A 23,002-nucleotide genomic window follows, 5' to 3' on the forward strand; every position below is an offset into this window, starting at 1 on the left:
ACGCTTCCTTTCTTGAGCTATAACAATTTTTGAGAGATAAGGAAAGTCATTTCGTCACACATAATTGATTAGGATTTGACGCAATGACCGTGTGATGAAATGACCGGTTCCCCTTTTCTCAACTGTAAACTCGGCTAAATGGAAGAACATCTGGAGGTTTGGCAGATTTCAGTTTGAGCAGACTGTTTTGCAAAGAATACTTTACTTTTTTTTCCTCCGATCCAGTGGTTATCCGAGTTCTAGCTGTTTTAGGCTCTCGATATATGGCAAAGAATTTACAGGTTTTTATTAGGTGTGTTTTGTCGCTGTGTAGAGTATTTTTGATATCTGGGGAGGCAGGTAGGTAGGTGCTATTCAGGTCGCTATAAGTGCAGGGCAGGTAAAGAGGTAGAGTGATAGGCCTACTGTTTCATCCTGGCAGTCACACAACAGGCAGTCGGGTGGGTGTCCTTGTGGATGCTATTTAGGTAGGATGAATTGTGTTCGAAGGTCAAAAATAATTTTTGCAAGAAATAAACAAACTAGTCTAATGAACGGAATACGTAACTTGTCAGTGTGAGTACATGTGTGTATTTTTGTGAGTGACATAATTATATATATATATTTGTAACTTTCAAAATGTCTCAGTTTCTTCACATTATACTATGTATTATGTGTATCATGTATTTTTTTTTCTTTTTCTATTAAAGAAATTGATGCTGAGGAGTTTTTGTGGATGGTTGGCGGGCGCTCTGGTCTAGTTTGCTCCTACTTCTTCTTTTCTTTCAAACATCTGATTCTATCATCCTTATCTCTTCTCCTTCTTTTCTTTGCATTATGTTGCTCTCTAAAGTAACACTTCTAATTTTCGGCACTTATATGATCTATTTATGTCGTTACAAATGCCGTAAAACTCTAAACTAAAATTCAGAAATCACTAAAGGAGTTTTTGCCTGTTTATCTCCATGCCGACAATCTTCAGCACATTGTAATGCTGATTGACTCGATTGTTTCTTTGATTGAAGTGTTTGTTCCCATTCACCGTGGTGGTGATTGGTGTGTGTGTGTGTGCCTAGTGGAATGATTCTTTCTTGGATTTCATGCTTTGGTGTTGTTCATTAGGAGACTGTTGTCCAGTACTTTTATTTTAATAAAAAATGAAAAAGGAAGATTTTTGTGTTTTTTTTCATGTGTTATTTTATCATCTGCAAAATAATAATAATAATAATAATAATAATAATAATAATAATGTGTGTTTATAGGCACAGAGTTATTTAGAGGGATTAAAACATTTTTATAAATACTTTGCTTGAGGTTTAGTGGGTGGTTATAGTAGGTCATTCTTGTTTTCTTTCCATCTGTTTGTCTTGCTTTTTCCCTTCACTTAATGATCAGTAGCATGTTGATGTGCTTGTCATTACTTAAACAAACATGGTGCTGCCAGTAGGGGTAGGGGTCAGGCTCTTAGACTCGTAACTGTAAGGTCATGGGTTCAGATCTTGTCAGGGGCCCCAACGTTGTGTCCTTTCGAAAAACACTTTTCATGAATTTTCCTCACTTTACCCAGGAGGGAGTGGGTACCCAGCTATAGATAGCCTTGTCAGTTTGTTAGTTGAGCACATTATTAATCAGCTGCTTGCACTGAATGCTTCCCGGGAAGCTGAGAATGTTTCCGAGTGTTCTAGGGTCTGCTGGGGTAATAATATTATAGTGCAAAGTGCATGGAGCTTGCTGTCGAGAGGGGCTATGAGCTAAACAAATGCTGTTTATTATCATCATTAGGTTCTACTTCTTTACTGTGCTTCTGTTGCTGCTCAGTCCGACTTTCCCTCTGACACTGAATTACAGTGGGTGGTTGGCGGGTGCTCTGGTGTGGTTTGCTTCTTCTTTCCTATCAAACATCTATCATCTTTATCTCCCCTCCTTCTATTTTGTGTTTGTTACTCTCTTGTAACACCTCTAATCTTCTGCACTTATATGACCTTATTGTGTTGCAAGTGCCGTAAAACTCTTGCTAAAACTAAAAAAAACGAATGACTAGTCTGGTGGCTGTGGTGCTATGGTCGACCTTTGGCTTTTGAGTGTAGAAGATACAAGTTCAATTTCAGCAGCTGTGAGGAAGAATTTATTGAACAAGTTTCCCCCATCTTCTTTCTCCTGTGGTGTTGAATCACTCTCGACCTGGTTTGATTCTAACAGGCCGAGTTGAAGTAGTTTGTCTTCTCAATGGTCTAAATTGCGTTGATGGGGGTTGAAAATATTTACAGTCATTGTTCTGTGACCTAAATTGGGTTGATGTGTTTTTGTTTACTCAAAAATTTTGAGATTCATGACCAGTGACACAGGAATAGGGTACTATGAATAAGTGGGTGGTTGGCGGGTGCTCTGGTGTGGTTTAATGCTCCTTCTCCTTATCAAACCTTGATTGTCCTTTTCTCTCCACATTCTTTTTTTGTGTTTATTACTCGCCAACACCTCTAATCTTCGGCACCTATATATATGACTCAAATGTTGCATGAAGGGCCTTGAAAGTCCAATTAAATCAAATAAGGAGAAACAATAACAATTTTACGTAAAATATTAAGTTTAATCATAATTGATGGCAACGAAAGTACAGGACATTCACATTAAGTAATTAATGAAGTGAGGAAAGCTTGTGATCATGTTAGAATGATACGCTGTGGTCGTAGCAAACGAAAACAGTCACAAAGGGAACGGTTCCTGGAACTTTCTACTACAGCCCAACTTTGACCAACTGTCAGAATGTCCACAATTCTCAAGGCGTGTAGCTAAGAAAGGAAAAAGAGTAGGTTGGAAGCTCAAGCGTGAATTCCATTACAAATCAATGGCGGAAATTGTGTTGACCAAGAGACTTGCTCATTGGTTAGACTACAAACAAAGAAAGAACAGGGTTATCAGAAAAGCACATTTAACTGTTTTTAGGATAGTAGGACGTCTACGGTATACATTGAAAAACAAGTATGATCCGAGGGGGTAAAAAAACCAAACTTCAAACTTCTTGAAAGAATATTTTCTGACGATGAAGAAATAAGTTATATAATAAAACAGGGAAATTCCATTGATTTATAAGCGAGGTGGAAAACTACACATGGACTTAATCATTTCTTGAAAATGAAAACACAAACTTCATTGACAACAGACAAACATTAATTAAACAAATTACCACCACAAGAGAATCAAACACTGAAATGTAAACAAAGAACACAGTCATTAATGTCAAGGCTCCCACTAGAAAGCATGCTGTCAGATGAAAACAAGAAAGATCTCATTTAAAATCAAATTAATATTACATTTAGTATGCCCTGAGTGGGAAGAGCAAATCGTGTTAATCTAAAGTGTAATATCAAAGCCAATGGGTGGAGCAGCCACACTATATATGTGAGAAATCTGAACAAAGTTATTGTTTTGCTGCACAAGAAAAAAAATCAACAGCATCCATTTAATAACCGAATAAAAGGAAGACCAACATAAATTCACTTACGCTTTCTTTCATCTTTCTTAATTAAGGATTTCAGAAAACTCTTGATATGAGGCTGATTTCAGAGAGATACTATTTCTACCTCTTTGCTCTATATTTCAGACACATCTTTCACAAAGCTTAAAGAGTAGGCCTACACTTCCAGAACATTCCTTTACTTTATCCCGTTCTCACAACACCGGACCCTCCACGGACACACGGCACACTGTCACAGCTGCTCTCCACTTGATCATAGCAATATTGGAAAAGCTCAACATGTGGAAAGCATCAAGCAAGTTAAAAAAAACAAAACAACTTTCCATGCTCTGTCACTTTCAATTCCAGGATTTGAAAGGAATACACAAAAACTATTTAACACCTCGCAAACCTAAATCAGCCCATGGCCTATCAACATGTAAATGGTGTACTTTTCAGGCGGAAGCAACATCGATATTTTTTCTCGGGTTGGTGTATCAAAAGGATGAAAAATATATTTTTCTTGAGCTTGAGACTGTTAACAGTCTTTATAGTTTCTGCTAATTCATCAAAGTATTCTTTTGAGCTTTTTATTTTTTTCTTTTTCACTGCATGCTGCTATTTTGTGGTACAAGACGAATAAACATAGCTGCTTGAATCAAATCTGTGAAGGCAAACTGGTTGTGAAAGTTAAATAACAATTCATAACTAGAAAAGTAAGGAATAACAAGTCTATCTGTGCAGACAGACACAATGCTGCAACAACAGCTGTGTAGGTGCCTTAGCTACGATATTACAAATGACAAAACTTGATGTATGGTTCCACACCCTCAGACATATACCAATACAATGAATAAGCCTTGAATACTGAGGTCAACACAAACATGGTGCTGTATAGTGATATAAAAAAAGGACAGGAACAAAATTACAAATTCAGTTTACGTGGTCAGATAATAATAATCATAAATTCGAGTACATTACCGAAGGTTGAAAACCCCTAGAATTTTGGAGAGATACAAATAACAATGGTATATCTAAAGCAAAACTTGAACTTTGATAAATTCATCATGAGCATTAATGCTGTCCGACAGACACTGACGACAAAAGTATAAGAAAATGCAAAGGAGTCAAGGCACTCTCAAGCAAAATTGCATCTTCTTCGCGACAAACTGTAACATTCTCTGGTCTTGTAAGTTGAGCAGCTGAGCAAGGGAGGGTTTGACTCTTTTTCATATGCTAAAAAAAAAACAAACATGAAAAAACTCTCTACATCCTGATGAAGGCTTGAACGCACAAGGGGAGAGCCAGGAGCGACGACAAGGCGAAGACAGAAGCTCTGATGCTGGGGCTTCCATTTTCACCATTTCCTACAGAACATAGGAGTAGAAAGATAAGAACATAAATTAATTCATACACTGTTACTATTATATAAATATCATCAGAGAAGAAAGATAGTTTAGTTTTAATAAGAGTTTTACGGCACTTGCAACACAATAAGGTCATATAAGCGCATAGAGCATTGCATAAGTGGATTGTGCTATATAAATGCAATCCATTATTTATTATTATATAAGTGCCGAAGATTAGAGGTGTTGCAAGAGAGTGACAAAAAAGGAGGAGAGGACAACAGATGTTTGTTAGGAAAGATGGAGCAAATCCAACCAGAGCAGCCGTCAACCTCAGACGCAGAAAGATAGGAACTCGTCAGTTCATACAGATGCAGAAAGATAGGAACTCGTCAGTTCATACAGATGCAGAAAGATAGGAACTCGTCAGTTCATACAGATGCAGAAAGATAGGAACTCGTCAGTTCATACAGATGCAGAAAGATAGGAACTCGTCAGTTCATACAATAACAGGACAATGACAATCTTTATTCATCCGGCGGGAGAAATTTGTCTCAGTCGTTTACAATGACTGTGGATGTCTCAAAGATTAGGTGCACTTACGCATACACACAAGAAGACTGGACATTAGTAAATACATGTCTCACGTGCAGGAACAACCTGCTCCGTAAAACTCTCTCTCTTTATCTCTCTCCCAATCTCTGTCTCTGTCTCTCTCTCTCTCTCAATCTCTCTCTCTCTCTTTCTCTCTCTCTCTCTCTCTCTCTCTCTCTCTCTCTCTCTCTCTCTCTCTCTCAACCTCTCTCTCAACCTCTCTCTCTCTGTTTCATTTGTAGCACTGTGTGTTCAGTAACCTCATTGCAGTTGGTATGAATAAATTTCTATATATCATCTGTCTGTTCTTGCTTTTTTTTAAAATGTACCGTTTACTGCGGGTCAATAATAGAAATTCCGATGCCAGTGGGTGGCTTAGGTAACTTAGCTTTATTTCAGCCTTCTTTTTAGAACGTCTGTTTTGTGTAGATATTCAAAGTTATTTAGGTCTCTACAAATTAACCATGACCTTGTCACTGCAGGAAAGTTAGTCGGGGCTCTGTTTTCTCTAAACTCTAAGCATGGACTACGCTTCAATAGCACAGTGTCTGTCCCCCTTTCCAAACAAGCACGCCAAAACCATAGTAATTGTTTGGATTTGGGCCTAAAATTAACTATCAATGGTTAAAAAAGTCCCAAAAACTGATTTTTAATTCAAAACTGCTTCGATATACAATGGATCGAAATCAGCTTTTTGATCTCCAGAACAGAGAATGTATGAAGCAAGACATCTAGGACTTGCAATTCCCAAATTTTGGTAGGATTCATACATGTGTTGTCTTTTTGGCATAGTAAAGGAATTAAGGAGCTCATTAAAAAAATCTGAGAGAGAGAGAGCGAGAGAGAGAGAGAGAGAGAGACAGAGGGAGAGACAGATGGACAAAGATATGGACAGAGAGATAAATGGATGAAAAGACACACAGACAAGTCTGGCATGCACATAGCGAAACATGGACATGGAGGACTGATTTTCAGAATCAGAATTTTCTCTTACGCATGTAAATTCTTTGTTTTTGAAATATGTACCCGACTATAGCGGGACATTCAGTTCCAGAAGAAAAAAAATCCCGCTGTAGGCAAGTTTCCGCTACAGGAAAGCAAAGGGGAAATTACTTTTTAAAATTTAAAAAACCAACATGATTACCTCCCTTTCATATCAATAACATTAATTGTGCTTTAGATTAATCTTCCGTTTCCTGTCAACTTCCTTGATTATCTCAGCTTTTAATTTGAGAGAGAAGCAATTCCTTTAGTCTTTGTTGGAAGCTATCTTTTCCTCGGTCTCGTTGCATGTGCTGTTTATCATACCGGTAGGCCAACTGTAGAACTGGTGAAGTGGATGCGTGTGTATGCCTATGAGCATCAAAGATCTCAGTTCAATTAATCAGGAATCTCACACTACACGCTCTCCTCTTTAACTTTTTAGCCTAGCCTATGCCTAGGGATATGGCCTATACGTTCTCATACTGAACGTCTAAGCCTAAGGCACATTACTTTTGGAGCGGTTCACATAATGCATCTCTCCATATCATCTCTCTCTGAGGCCTGTCCCACTTTACTCATCACTGGATTGGCCAATCACAACGCCGCACCGCTGACTGTCATGTTCTACTGTATATAATGATATTTGTACTTAAAGAAAACATTTCCACATCCCACGGATTTCGCTATGTGCATGATAGACTGTACATCGAACCGAGCCCTAAATCTATGAGGTAAAGTAGGCTACATAAGTATACACACACAAACACACACACACACTCACTCTCTCTCTCTCTCTCTCTCTCTCTCTCTCTCTCTCTCTCTCTCTCTCTCACACACACACACACACAAATTACAAACAGGAAGACATCATATTCTTACCTGACCCAGAGTTTCCGCCACCGCTGTTAGTTTGCTTGTTTTTGCCTGGAAGAAGAAAGAAAAAAACAAGTAAAGGAAAAGTCTAAGAGCCTTACAGACAGCACCTGCTGACCCAGCATTGAGGCAATGGGATCACAGTTCGGGTCTCTCTTCATTAAACCCCACAGCCCTGGAGCGGGGCTACTGACTGAAGTGTCTTTAGGCCAATCCCAAAGGAGGGACATTAATATGTTCTTATATAATTGGAAATGCCCTGATTCATCAATGTCATGCTCATAACTGTGCCTGAACTGCAACAGGGAACTGCTGCGTTTTCTTTCCTAATCCTTCGTATCATCATTTTTTCCTCTTCTTCTTTTGTATGTTTGTCACTCTCTTGTGACCTGCTCTTTCCGGGGTGCCTTGATAGTCGAAACAGACTTTGTGCTGTTGAAGCTAGAGATGTGAGCAGAGTAAGTCGATTCCCTGTAAGCATTTCTCTGTTGACATCCATCCTTTGGCGCTCATATGACCTTGTGCAGTTACGAGCCTTGTAAAACCTTTATAAAACTAAACTAACTCCTCTTTCCTCCTCTTCTTCTCTGCTCTCCTTCTTCTCTTCTCCTCCCCCCCCCCCCCAGCGATCCACATTTCCTCTCCCCACCCCCTTTCCCTTTCTCCCTTTTCTCCTCTCCCCACCTCCTTTTCTTTCCTCCCTCTCCTCTTTTCCCCCCCCCCCCCCCCCGATATCTCTCCCCACCTCCTTTTCCTTCCTCTTCCCCTCCCCCTGCCATCCCCCTTCTTCTTCCCTGGCCCCCTGCCTTTTCTCCTGAACACCTTTTTCTTTCTCTCCCCCCCCCCCCCATTTAATTTCTCCCCCTCTCCTCCTCCAACCTCTCCCAAATTCTATTGCTTAGTAAACAGTCAATCCGTTTGCCCCTTCCTCCCCTTTCTCCACTGAAAACCTTCAGGCCTACAGGTGACAATTAGTAATATCGCTCATACAATAATCTTGACAGAATCAAGTACGCAAATTCGAAAAAAGTAATGTATTCCACCAACTGTCCACAAGGAAAAGAACGATGAAGAATCGCCAGATCTTCCTCTAGATGTCACACTAGGACCTTCATTATTACTGAAGATTTTGTAAGGCAACTATTAAGGGAAAATAATGATGATGTGATGATTACGATGATGATGAAGGTGGTGATGGATGTACTGAAGATGATTGCAATGAAGATGTGGGGAATATCTTTAGTCCCAGGGGGAGAATGACTCTTTTTTATTTTTCTAAACCTTATCAACGCCATCACTTTTCTCTTTTCTTCATGTTTTATGCCCCTTTCAACCCACTTTAGATCAAACAGAAAGCAGGTTGCTGTGACCCGCTTTTTTTAGACCAATCTGCAGGACTTATTTCAGCAGAAATTTCCGAAAGAAAACCCACACTCGACCTAACATCTTTGGCCCTGTGAGGATGAAACTCATTTCTTTCGCATGCAAGACAATGAGCCTAACTATTACACAAAAGATGCAAGTAACATTCTCAACCTCTCCCATTGGGAACATATAAATTATTAAAAAAAGAAATTTTAAAAAGGGAAGTGCAATTCTGTAAACAAATCATACATATAATATGTCCAAAAAATAATAATTCTGGATTCAAAATACCACTGTGGTTTTCATGACATGGTTTTCTTGCTAAAAAATAAGAGAGAATCCCACAGCAGCAGGTCCTCCATGAGAAAAGGAAATTTTCGGTTCCAATTAGCTGGTCCCGGGATAAACATCCTTTCTGCTGCTTCGATGACCTTGACATCAATTATTCAAGAAAATATAATATGCACTGAATTGTTTTCAAGTTTTAGACTACAGCCCACAAATCAAACACCTTTAAAACTGCATCATGTGAATGTTCAATTCAAAATATTTTGTGACAACACTCTCCATTCGGACTTAAACGTCCCATAATATAAGGGTGTACATATTTCGGTTTCAAATTTTCAAAAGTTATTCTAAATTAAAATGAAATGATAGCTGCATGGAATTGAACATTTTAAAAACATGGGTTCTAGAACTGTCACAAACAGTGGCAACAGTACTAATAATGCCATTATAAATTCATTCAAGTTAATACAAAACATGGAATCCTAACATATTTTGTGGGAAAAAATAACCCCCCAAAAATAACATACTTGTACATTTTCTGCTTCTCTTTCGATCAGCATATTCACAGGGACAAAATACATACAAAAGAATAATCACCATCTAAAGAAAAATATATAAGTAAAAAATAAGCCATCAAATCTTCATACATAACTGCTAACTTAGAATGTATTCATGTACTCAAATATGCAGACAACTTCAGATTATCTGTCAATTTTTACAAAATGGTTCATGTACATAAGTGGTGATGGAGCCTGAAATTTGACTTCATAAAATGAAAAATGATACACATTCACATTGTGGAACAAGATAAATCATTTCTGAATTGACAATGATTTCCTGAAACTTGAGACATTTCATAACCTTTAAACTTCTCACCTTGTGGTTCTGCAAATATGCCTCCTTCATCTTCACCTTCTTTCTCTGCCTCAGCTAAACGAGTGCGATATTAAAAGACAAAATACGGTCAAAGTAATATTGTGAGTCTTCTTTTCCTTCTTCAGTAAAAAGAAAATTATTTTAATCAAAAGTAAAAATACAGTCCAAGTAATATTGTGACAGCATTCTTTCCCCTCCTTAGCTAAATGAATGTGATCGTAATTGAACGCAAAATACAATCAAGATAATATTGTTGCTGCATCTTTTCCCTTCCTCAGCTTATAGAATGTGGTTGTAATGAAAGGTAAACTACAGTCAAAGTTATGTTGTAATGGTGTAGGACATAACCAGAGATATGTAATTTGGCAACAATGTTGTACCATCTCTCAGACAAAGAATTAAAAAAAAAACCTAAATATAACATTCAAGCAGAAAGACTGAGATACTCATTAAAAAATCTCCCCACATGGGAATCAAACTCGGGTCTCCCACATGTCATAGTGAAGCACCTAACCCACTACACCACACCGCCAGTGGTTGAGAAGTGTAAGCCTTTGCCAGAAGACACAACTATAAATAGGCCTTCACAATAAACCACTTTAAAGACGGAAATTGTATATTGAATTTGATTCATTTTACACACTATTTCTCCAAGCAGCGTTTTCTACATAATTTCATAGGATTGGTGGCTAAAAATAATCAAGGTCAGCTTGCCTTAAAAAGTTATTTGACGTCAGGATCTACTTACAAATCCTGTTCTGATATTAGTCAGAATGATGAAGAAGACTTATTTTTATTATGGTAAGTGTTCAGTGAGTCAATATTTCAGAGCAATCAGTCCAATGTTTATCTAATTTAGAGATGAGAAGAAAAAAACAACCTAAATCAGAATCGATAAAATTATAATTTGTTGAAAAAAAATCTTTCTTCAAAACTCAAAATATCTAATGTTTAGAATAATAATGCCTTTAAAACTCAAAACTCTCACCTTCTGCTTCTGCAATTGCAACTTCAACCTCTTCCTTGGCTAAATGAGTGCGAAGTTGAAGACAAAACACAGAACAGTGAAAGTATTGCGGCAGCACTGGTCATAACTGAACTCATATTTCCCCCTCTGTCTAATGATGTAGGAAAATACCGCTCAGATCAGAAACATTCTTCAAGGATCTCAAGTGACGGCAATCTTAATTTTCGAATCATCTTACCTCCCATTGTGCTTTCCAGTTTTAAGAAAAACCCCCCCAAAAACCCAATAAAATTTCAAGCTCTCTTGTTGTTACCATCAGTCCAGCTATAAAATAAACATCTTTTGAAAACATCTTTAACGAAATCAGGGAGTTTTTATCTTGAAAAGATGCATTATGAAACTGTCTTACCAACAATGACTTCCCCCTTCCCTCTATCTCTTTCTTTCCTCTCTCTCTCCCTCTCTGTCACTCTCTGTCTCTTGCTCTCTCTCTCTCTCTCTCTGTCTCTCTCTGTCTCTCTCTCTCCCTCTCGGTCACTCTCTCTCTCTCTCTCTCTCTCTCTCTCTCTCTCTCAACTTTGCTACCTCCCTCCCTTCCTCCTAGAGGAGTATAAAGAATGCCCAATGCATGTGCTCACCCATTAACTATCTTAAATCTGTCACGTAGGTTGAGTTAAATATAAATAAAGTTAAAAGACAGTCTGCTTTAATGAGAAGAAGAGTGGCCATCTTAGACAGGTGGCCACTTTACAGTGTCATCAAAATGTAAGAAATACACAAGGCAAGAAATGGGAAGTGGCCGTTTGTACAGGTGATAGTCTTATACAGGTTGCCGTTAGAACAAGTTCGACTGCACTACACCAAGCAAAACAACCACACGTAATGGACCAAAATACTGCCAAGCCATATGTAAGGAGGGCGCTGCTGATCTGAACATCTTTTCAAAGTCATGCACCTATGTTGTGCAATCACTTGACTCTCATATAATGGGTACATACAAATGAATAAAAAATACACAACAGATGTAAAGCAGGCCTGCCATGAAAACGCTTCACACTAGCAGAATCTGGGAGCAGTATATGCTAAGCTTGCAAAAAAAAAAATAAAGGACAAGAAAACAGCCTGGCACAGCAAAACTAAGCATAAATAATCAAGAAACATTTTCAAAGATTTTCTTCGTCAGAAAATGTTTGAAAAAAAAAGCAAAAAGAATCTTGGATACACTCACATTTTGTAAGTACCAGAACTGAAATAACTGAAAGCAACATAACACATACAGGCCAGCACACACATATTATTATAAACACATACCCACACATATATACACACGCGCGCACACACACACACACACACACACACACACACACACACACACACACTGCCTCTCTCTCTCTTTCTCTTCCTTCTCTCTCTCTCTCTCTCTCTCTCTCTCTCTCTCTCTCTCTCTCTCTCTCTCTCTCTCTCTCTCTCAAATGCACACGCACACACAGACACACATACACACTCACATACACACACACATACACAGAGTCTCTCTCTTTCTCTCTCTCTCTCAAACACGCATACACACATACACACACACACACACACACACACACACACACACACACACACACACACACACACACACACACACACACACAGATTGAATGCTATTCTTTAAAAGAACACTTAAGAAAACATCCCAAGGCTGTCACTCTTACAGATAAAGAAAAACAAAACTTTTTTCCAAACATCCAATTATTGATCTATTCCAATCTCCTTCACCTTCAAAGATTCATCATTCACTTGTAAGAGATATCTGCACTTAACCCTAACTAACAGTACATGTGTTTAAAAATAAACAAAGACACAAATCACAACTCAAAATCAGTAAAGCCAAAAAAATCAACACCACACATGGGGTAGCATACAGGACACATAAGGTCCCTTTTCATACATTTCACAAGCCAGTCAGGAAATTTGCTAATGATTTCAAAGAGATATAGACTATATACAATTGCAATAATGACTGCGTATTAAAAAAACTGTACAAAGAACGCAGCCAAAAAGTCAGCACGGCAAATATAAAAGAAGGGGAGGGACACATAGGCCTGCAAAATAAATATCTGTCATTGCAAAGCCAATCACAGCGCAAACTTGGATGTCAGCGTTTCATAAAAGTAAGGAAATAAAAATATGTAAAAAACCCACAAGTATAGCTAACACTGCTGGGAGAAATCTCTTTCAATAACATGTATTACAGCAGTCTACATATCTTGGGCTGAGAACCAGAATGAACCATGTCTATCTAAGCCAAAACACTAAAAAAGAGCTTAAATCTTTGTCTCCAAAGGTGGTAAACCCACAAAGAACGTACTATACGGAGCCCTTTTTTAGTACTAAATCTAATAATGACAAAAACGTCACTAAATTGGTAATTAAATCAAAACAAGTGAACCTATTTTGATAGTTCTTTGTCTTTTGAACGAAATCCCAATAAAAGAGACCAGTTTTCGGCAATTGCAGAAAAGTAATTTGATGTCGAAGTCGTCGTAAAGGAATGTGCCCGAACGGCTGTCAGTGGCTCACCAACACAGAGGTCTTCAAATGATGTTACATCATAACTGTAATAACTATCATAACCAATCTGTCCGGCAGTTTGGAAGCAATTGCAATTCCTGATGTGTCTATGTCCAAGAGCTGATCAATACCTTGCCCTAACAATTGTGTCACGATGCGGTGGAATCAGGCGCTCGTCAAGTTTTGGACATGTGGAGTTATTGGTATCATTTGAAGGCTTGTTCATTTGTCTTGCTTTTGGTGAAAAAAAAACAACCAAACTAATCTATCATGAATAGAAGTTGAGATATTTGGGATTGGAGGAGGTGGGGGTCACCACCGAAATGTGTTTTTAAATGAACCTTAAGGTGTTGAGTCAAACAAAAAAATTTTGTAAAAAATTCCCTAACCGACAGAAAAATGCTAATTTCCTTGATTTCCTTATTTTGATTGGCGCTTGATTTCACCACGGTGCCTCACAATTCGTTTTTCTCAAAATAAGGAATAATAATATGGACACAGTCACCTGTAGCCCTCAGCTGAGGAAAGGCCTATATCAAAATACAAATATAAACTGCACAGCATTCCATCAAAAGTTACTTCAGCTTTAAAACATTAATGTCATTTCTAATGGCCACAATACAATTTATCTGTGAAACTGAAATCATTCATGTCCATATTGGGAAAAAAAGCAAAGGATATCTATTTCACTAACTTGATAAATATTTTTTCTGAATAGAGGTCGCAAAAAGCAGGTATTATGTTAGTTGACTTTAGAGTTTTAGAATATTTTAACAATTTATAGTAAATGTGAGGGCCTAAGATATAATCCGAATCAAAACACAACATCTAAAGCGCCTTAAGGATTGATCTGTAGCCTATGTCTCATGGTGAATTAGTAAACTAAAAAACAAACAGCTCTGATTACACAATCAATGCATGTCACAGAGACATGAGCAACATGAAAACAAAAGAAAGATTGCTTCTGATTCCCTTATTTGGTATTGTTTCCAAGGACACGTATGCTCTCTCTCTCTCTCTCTCTCTCTCTCTCTCTCTCTCTCTCTCTCTCTCTCTCTCTCTCTCTCTCTCTCTCTCTGCCTGTCTTTGCTCACTTCCTGCCTGTCACCCAAGGAAAGGCAATTGTGAGAGTGCGCATGTGTGTATTTGTGTGAGTTTGTGTGTGGGTGTAGGCCTACATGTTTGTGCAGTTATGAGCAATAATTTGTAGGCCCTTCATATTTCACTAAGACAAGTCAATTTTTTTCAAAGACTTAAATATATACCCAACTAGATACTAAACAGAAAAACAAATAGTAAAATTTAATACAATCAATAAACCACCACGGAGGGGGGGGGGGGGGATAAAGGGAAACAATTAAAATTTTGCAGTAAATTGTATCTGTTACGTCCCCTTACCAAGGTGAAATGAGAATGATAAATCATAATAATTTGTTATTGTTATGCTTTAGTATGATTCAGTCAAACACACTTTTCATTGCATTAGCAATGCGTGGAGCTCTTAAATTCTAAAATGGTGATGGAAACAGATGATAGATGAGACTATTACTGTAAAGTTATGAGAGTATGAACTGTTAAGTTACCAGAATATTGTACATATCTTTCTTCAATAAAACCGACTGAAGGAGCCAAAAACTCCATAATATTATTATACATATGTATTTCTGTAGACAACTCTAGCTAAAGAATGCCAATTCTTTGGAGATTCGAACCAAAATCATCCAATCCACAGTCTACATATTACTATAAGCTCTACCAATTTAATGAATTGCCAGCACATTCAGATGTTGAGCGAAATCATGAGATCTAAATTCCTTACAATGGTAATACCTTTTTCTCCTATTTTTTGTTCTTTCGTCATTGCTTTACACTAAAAATCTATGAAATATTATTTTTAAAAGGTTTTTTTTCCTTGCAAAATCTGATTTTCTCTACCTGGGGTAACTGAAAAAAATATTTAAATTAGTACTTAGGCAACTGAAGTTTAAGGCTTGTAAAAAAATCTAAAGTATGCGCAACATCTAAAACAAGGGACTACTTCAGCAATTTTCAAACAGAAAAAAACACATCCAACAAAAGAATGGAATTGTAGTCTACCCTTTAGGAACTTAACTTGAAGATATGATTACATTTCCAAACACACAGCTAGGTACAATATCAAATTAGTTGGGATGTAGTTGACAGGAAAATATATTCTTTAAAAAAATAAATCCACAGAAGATGAAAATACCACCAAAAAAAAAATCCCCTCCGACAACACAGAATCATGTACTTCTCTCATATCCTCCCCTCCCACCATCTTCTCCCCCTCTCTCCATCCTCTCTCCCTCCCCATAGAGAATTAATCCTACAAAAATGATAACACACTCAAGAAAAACAAAAGAGCAAAATAAACTGTACAGAAATAGCAAAGATAGCCTACAATGACAGGAAATAAATGAAAATGTAAAAATAAAACAACAAAAACGATTAAAGCAGCACACACACATCAGTTTCAACTACTTATTGGAAATAATAAGCTGGCGGGTCACTTTTCTTTTGTGACCATTTGAGCCAACCTGTAACGTTTTTAATTACTATATAGGCCTATACCGAGAGCGAGAGATCAGAGACTGAGAGAGACAGAGAGAGAGAAAGAGAGAGAGAGAGAGAGAGAGAGAGAGAGAGAGAGAGAGACAAAGAGAGACAAAGAGAGAGAGAGACAAAGAGAGATAGAAAGACAGAGAGACCAGAGGGCACACACGATATATAAAAGAAACATTTATATACATATATATATACATATATATTATATATACACACACACACACACACACACACAAATGTACATGGATATGTATTGCACGTACAGGAGTATAAAAGCACGCAAAAGGAACAACACACTGGGAACACATTACATACAGTATAGCACGGATAAGCTGAACACAGAAGACTCAAAGTCACGCATCTGTCGAACTGTACCTGCAGTCCCGTTTTTTTTTCTTTTCTTTGTCTTCGTAAGATGTCCTTTGAACTACAGATCCCTCGAACTACCGAGGCTGGTCCCGACATATTCGAGCTATCCGTGTTATATTGTACACAGCCTTCCACAAACTGACAATTCTTTTTTTTTTTCTTACATTATATGCAATACTGAAGCACAATTATGCACAGAAAACATCTTAGTCATCAAAAATACAAGAAAAGGTTCACAACAATTATTATTTCTGTCTTACAGAACTTGATGAAATCAACATACCAGATTCATCCAATGTAACTTTCACATCTTCAAAATAGAAAATCATAACAAGCGAAATCTTTTATCAGTACCGTATTCAATAATCATGAAAATTTTCACTTTATCACAGCATTTAGACAACAAAAAATGCATCTCAGATTCAGTTACTGTTATTCATCTAAATATTTAGTAGCCAGCCTAAAACAGACAAAAGAAAATCTTAACAAGCGAAATTATTTACCAGTATTCAATCTTAAAAATGTCCACTTTAAGTCTCTTGAATTAGATAAAAAATGAGGTATCGGTATTCATACACTAGAAGTCAAATGACTCACCACTTGGAAAAAAAAGTCTGGAGAAAACAACCGTATGGACCGGCTCACCCAAAAATTATCCTCAAAATTCTTGATCAATTGTTTAGGCTAATTAAAATTACTGGAACATTGATCAATTCCTATATTTATTCTTTTTTCTAAATATCCAAATAAATTGATACGAATATTGTATCTCTGAGAAAAACTTGATAGCATCAATTTTTTTTTCACATTATATGCAATACTGAATCACGGTAGTACGAATTATGAACGGCACTCGGTTTTTTTTGGTACTTACCAGAGTTGTCCGAGTTCCCCGAGGAGCCTTATCAGACAAACGATAATAAAAACGAACGATTACTTCCAGAATACATTAGGCCTATATAACTATCTCAAAGTGAAGGACTAACTGTTATATTTCCAAAAGATAGGTAGATATGTTCTACGCGAAAGACCATGACCATCAACATATTATTTTGGGTTCATCTACTTGTCTTAGGAATTAAACTCATGATGAGAAAATTTCTTGCTTTAGGACTGGTTATTTTGTCGGGAATAATAAGTTATATATAATGTATGGTATTCTTAAAGCCCTGTACGCTAAAATATTTCTTAAAAGACGGTGTTACAAAACAATCAAATCATTTTATCTCCCTTACTAAACAATACCATGTGCTATTATAAATACAATTGTGACAGACAGGGTGAGTTTTTTCCAGTATTGGTATGATTTCAACGAAAGCTTATCCTTTAAAAAGCATTGCACTGAGACATCCCAGTCAATTTTTGCAATAGCACGTTTGATACTTGTAAGCATGCTCTGCAGACTAGCATAATTTTTTGACTGACGTAACATTTCATAAGTGATCAGACAGAAAAAATGCTTTCTTCTTCTTCAAGTGTCAGGTCTGTAACAGACAATGGGGCAAACAAATAGCCCATCATTTCTCTCCTCACATGCTCTCTAACAAATCCAGTTAACATTTTTATAACCTTGTGTCTTGACACCACCCATCTGTTCAAGTTCTTTAAGTAAAGTTATTGCTGGTCTACCTCTGACTCTCCTACTTTCAACTTTTGTTGTAAGAGCTAGATGTTCAAGGCCATTGCCCGTCAATCCAAGTCCCGAGGACCATATTTGTCTCTCTGTTTTCCCACTCTAAAACCTCTTTGTGATTGACATCGAGCCTTCTATGGGGAGTGTAAAATACTTATAGAGTATTGCTTGAACTTTTTGTACTGGCCTATGGCTACACCTGAGCCTACTCACAAAGTGTTCACCACACACTGTATAAACCCATACAATGTAATTATTCATAACACAATTAAAGATTAAAGAAAAATATGTAAAATTGAAATAGAAAATGTTGTACATTGTGACAACACAGCTGAAACCTGTCTATTGTCATTGTAATTGCAACAATGTTAATACCTTAATTTCTCTTCTCCAGCTTTTAACCATCAAAAATCAAAAAGTCCTAAACCATTTTGGGGTCAACACACTCATTTCAAGACTTTAATAAGAAGAATATTAAGCTAAAAGACCTCAAACAGATTTTTGTTTACATTCAGTAAAAAAAATTTCACACTGAACACGTCGAGAAAAAAGTTTCTGAAAACTCACCTGATTCATATTTCTCAGAGTGCTTATTACCTTTTCCGGAAAGAAGGAAAGCCACAGATTAGAGGAGTGTGTGACAGTGAATCATGAAAACAGCCAGGAGTGATACTTTTAAGTGAAAGTGACCCAAATAAATATGAAAGCTTATTCCCAAAAACAATTCTATATCTTACTACTTTGCAAAAAAAGGAAAAAAGTGTTTTAAGTATAATTTTCTACTTTTGAGGTTGAAAACGACATTTGTAGTATAGTTAAAACTCTACTTTGCACAATGTAAAGTATTTTAAAAGAGTACTGATTAATAACCTAAAATTGGCCCTAATATAGAAATATAATTTTGACAAGAAACATTCCAGGAAAGATAATAAAATGCTATGCTTTGATTCAAAGCTGAAAATTACTAAGAGAAGACCCAGTTTTAAAACTAGTGTGTCACAGGGTGGGCCTATTCATGACACAATTATTGCTTGATTCAGGTCGATCATTAAATATTCCACGTCCTTCCTCTGTGCAATATTTTTACCCTGCGGATTCTTTGGGAGTTCAAAAGAAAAAGAATGAGTAAGCCTACTAGTTTGATAGTGATATCGTCGTCAAGCTAATACAATGTACTAAGTCCACAAAGCAAAATGTTTCAGGAGAGAGAAAAAACTATTTCACAACTTTTACAAATTGTACCTTCATTATGTACGCCTATCTTTTCTTGCTTTTTTTCCCCATTTAGAGTTTGAATTTCGACCAAATATTTCACGAGCATAAAATGTGACTTATACCATAGATTAAGAAACGGCAATAGAAATTTGGGGCTTAGCTCATCTGAGCAGCTGGTTGATGGTATGACATTTGGACCAGTATTTATAGGTTCATTGTGGGTATTGAAGGATCGTCGGTGGCCTAGTGGTTAGGCTCTCGGACTCGTAACCGTAAGGTCGTGGGTTCGAATCCCGTCAGGGGCCCGACGTTGTGTCCTTGGGAAAGGCACTTTGCACAAATTTTCCTCACTTCACCCAGGTGGAAATGGGTACCCGGCTATAGACAGTGAAAGATCTTGTCAGTTTGATAGTGTTTGAGCGCGTGAAATCCGCAGCTTGCACTGTATGCTTCCGTGGAAGCTGAGAATGTTTCTGAGTGTTCTCAGAGGGTCTGCTGGGGTAATAATAGTTGTAAAGCGCATAGAGCATGCTCTTGAGCATGGATATGCGCTATATAAATGCAATTATTATTATTATTATTATCTAAGGTTAAAATATCATTTGTTTGTTTATTGTGATTTTTTGCAAAATAACTTTTAACATGACTGTCCCTCTACAGGGCATAATGTTTTATCAAAAGTCTGGGTTTTAAAGCACTTTCATAGATGTTTCACAGTTCAATATGCTCAGAGAATACCCCTAGATTGGCCTCAATAATATTATGCTCATAGGTTGTGTGTGTTTTTTGTTTTTTTTTCATTAAAAAAAAGGCCACTCCACACGTGACAAAAAAAACATGAGAGAAAAAAATACAAACAGTCCATCAATGTAACGAAATTTTTTGCCAGCACCTTGATCCAATTATGTTTCATCATTAGGTCTACAATTCCAAATAATAGGCAGTGGAAACATTTTTTTAAAATACACAGCAGTTATGAGAAAAAGATTAAAAACTTAATTATTGAAAAATTATAAAGTTCTTCCAAAATTTGAATTTAATTAATTAAAAAAAAACTAGTCACAGTTTCACTTTCATTTTTTCAACAAGTAGGGTAACTGATCAGGCTTTCGATTTTGCAAATATTAAATTTTGGCGCCAAAATGAAAAAAAGGTGTTTTGTGTTTTGTCGGCTTAAAGTGAAGCACTTGTGGTCTTCTTCAAATATGAACAGTTGTGTGCAGAGAAGTTCAAAATGTTTGACTGTTCAGTGCTTATTTATCTATTGTGGCAATGTTCAAAGTTCTCGATCACAATTGATGAGATATTTTGGACAAAATGAAGTTACTCGGTCAGACAAGTGAGAATTATTTGATTTGAAAAGGTCCAGTGAAAAATAGGGCAAGTCCATTTTTAGAAAAAAATCAGGTTTATATCTCTTAGCTTACAACAGCACCGGTAGAATATCCCAAATCAAATCAATCAAGTGAAAAAACAACTAACAAAGCATTTATGAACAGTATTTTAAAAAGCAAACCACGATAAGAACAACTTAAGTCCATCATTTAAAAAAAAAAGAAGAAAAACAGGCAGGTTTAATACAATACTTAACCTGTTTTTTTTACTTGACCTCTTCATATTCATATGCTTTCTCCTCAGCTTTCCATCTCCCTCCCTCCAGTGTTGTGAAAGATTCAAGGCTATGCCAGTAACAACAATAATGTTGGGTGAAAAAAACCCACGCAATCGTGAAACAAAACTCCAGCCCAGCTGAGGCCTGAGTACTCACCAAGCCAACACGACACTGTACTGGCGTCATGTTTTTATAAAAGATACAAGAGATATTTGAAACAAAAAGCAGATAAAATACAATAGCACATAAAAGCCAGTCAGGGCAAGATACCCCCAAAGAATAATTATAACTTACAGCCCTTTCTGAAAATGAGGAAATTCATGTCAAAAGAAATTACTAAGATAATAACTAGGCTAATCAACACATTGTCTCCATATCTGCATTAAAAAATATACATAATATACATGAATATGAAAATAATAATTCATGTATCAACGTAATGATACTCTATTTGTGAATAATAATAAAAAAACAGCACTGGTTTAAAAAAATTATAATCTGACTGAGAAAATACATTTGAAAAAAAAATCAACACAAAATATTAATTATAATACAAAATAGTATTAAACCTCAGGTGAAAAATACTATAAAATAACGTACTATGATTTTTAGACAAAAAAACAAAACTTTAATCAAGTATTCTACAACATCCACTCATCTCTGTTTGACTCGAGTTCAAACCAAATCACTTTAACTTTTTCCAGGCTCCAAACAGGACATGGGATGAAAAGGACAATTTGGTCAAGGAGAAGAAAATGAGCTGGTACGGAGAGAGTGAACAGGGATAATACGAGTATGTTTGAAGTGAGAACGGTAACGGAAACTTACATATTGTCTCATATTGCTGCATTCCAGTAACGGTTTGTTGGATTGACGATTTGATGTCTTGGTTGTCACAGGAGTTCACAATTTTCTCTAGACACATTTTCGCCTTGGAGATTTTTCTGAAAAAAACCCAACATTATTATGTACATTATCATTATGCACGCATGATGCCAGTAAGTTCAGTCTCATATATTCAGTTCAGATATCAACCTTTGTTGTAAATCATTCCATGAACACTTTGAACTTTTGAAATGCCTGCGAAGGACGAATATCATAATATTTATACTTTTACATAAATGATGTGAGGCGTGCTGACAAAATGAGTTTCTTCTCGCAATCCACAAGTAGAGTTGTTTGTCAAAACTAAAAACTTGGGTTAAATTTGTAGATTTTCTATTGATGCCATATTCTATACCTAGTACTCCATACGTAAAATTGTAAAAACTTCACCTATAAGCGTGATGAATCTATTTCCATAGGTCTTGAATCCGAAAAGTAACTCATTTTGTCAGCATGCCTCACACATCGTATAAACAATATATTATGATATGTGAGACATCAAGGTGAAATCAGGTGCTCCGAAAAATAATGAACTCACAGAAACTGATCATTTTCCACCCGTTTGGCAATTTTTATCGAATTTTTGCTTTTTGGCTCAACACCTTTTAAGTCCATTTATCAACACATTTATCAACACATTTATCAACACATTTATCAACACATTTATCAACACATTTATCAACGCATTTATCAACACATTTATCAACACATTTCTGCATGGGTTTTAGGCCTACAGAAAATCTTTGATCAAAGGCACAGAAATGTGAATAAGTAGTTTCAATTTTTCCAAAGACTTTACAGCTTTGGAAGTCACCAAACTTTGGCAACCTTTTTCAGGCTCATTTTACAGGGATGCCACTCCCAACTTTTTTTTAAATAGCTGAAAATCCATGCGCCACGGTCTCGCTAACATATAATTATCAATTTGAAACCCAAAGGGTGTAGGCTACATAGAGAGAAATATGACAAACAAACAAAAACAATTGGTGTGCATAAAAAGAAATTACAAACATTTAAAGAAAAATAGATTACATGTTTTTTTTCCAACTATAGATTCTATCTCAATCTCAACAGCAGAATAGCGGATCAGGATCAAAATACCAGAAATACAGGAGAAAAGCGGAAAAGTGGCACCCCTTATTTTACCTCTGACACCTGGTGACCCCCAGCCCCTTTAGTCACAAATATCTCAAATTCTGTTCAAAATAGTAGGGTATTTTTCACACTGAAAGCAAGACAAATAAACAAGTTTTAAGATAATGCCAATAACCACATATGACCAAAGATTGATGAGCCTCTGACTCCACTGTTTTGTGACACATATATATATATATTATTAAGATTTTGTTTGTTTTGTTTGTTTTTGTAAGTGTTTTACGGCGCTCGCAACTGCATAAGGTCATATGAGCGCGTG

At 36.6% G+C, this 23,002-nt stretch overlaps 1 protein-coding gene across 1 annotated transcript in view; it reads right to left on the reverse strand.

Moving 5' to 3' along the window:
• Positions 1 to 2,545: 2,545 nt before the first annotated feature.
• Positions 2,546 to 23,002, reverse strand: part of LOC101845512 — a gene marked incomplete at its 5' end in the record, with an annotated part of 22,895 nt that continues 2,438 nt past the window's right edge. Inside the window, 8 exon segments of the mRNA XM_005111386.2 lie at positions 2,546 to 4,800; positions 7,237 to 7,281; positions 9,760 to 9,813; positions 10,748 to 10,786; positions 16,527 to 16,553; positions 17,118 to 17,144; positions 18,444 to 18,473; positions 21,532 to 21,647. Coding sequence (XP_005111443.2) covers positions 4,700 to 4,800; positions 7,237 to 7,281; positions 9,760 to 9,813; positions 10,748 to 10,786; positions 16,527 to 16,553; positions 17,118 to 17,144; positions 18,444 to 18,473; positions 21,532 to 21,647 — 439 coding nt within the window.

Source organism: Aplysia californica, unplaced genomic scaffold (genome assembly GCF_000002075.1).
Source record: "Aplysia californica isolate F4 #8 unplaced genomic scaffold, AplCal3.0 scaffold01052, whole genome shotgun sequence".
In the NCBI taxonomy this organism is placed as follows: Eukaryota; Metazoa; Mollusca; class Gastropoda; order Aplysiida; family Aplysiidae; genus Aplysia; species Aplysia californica.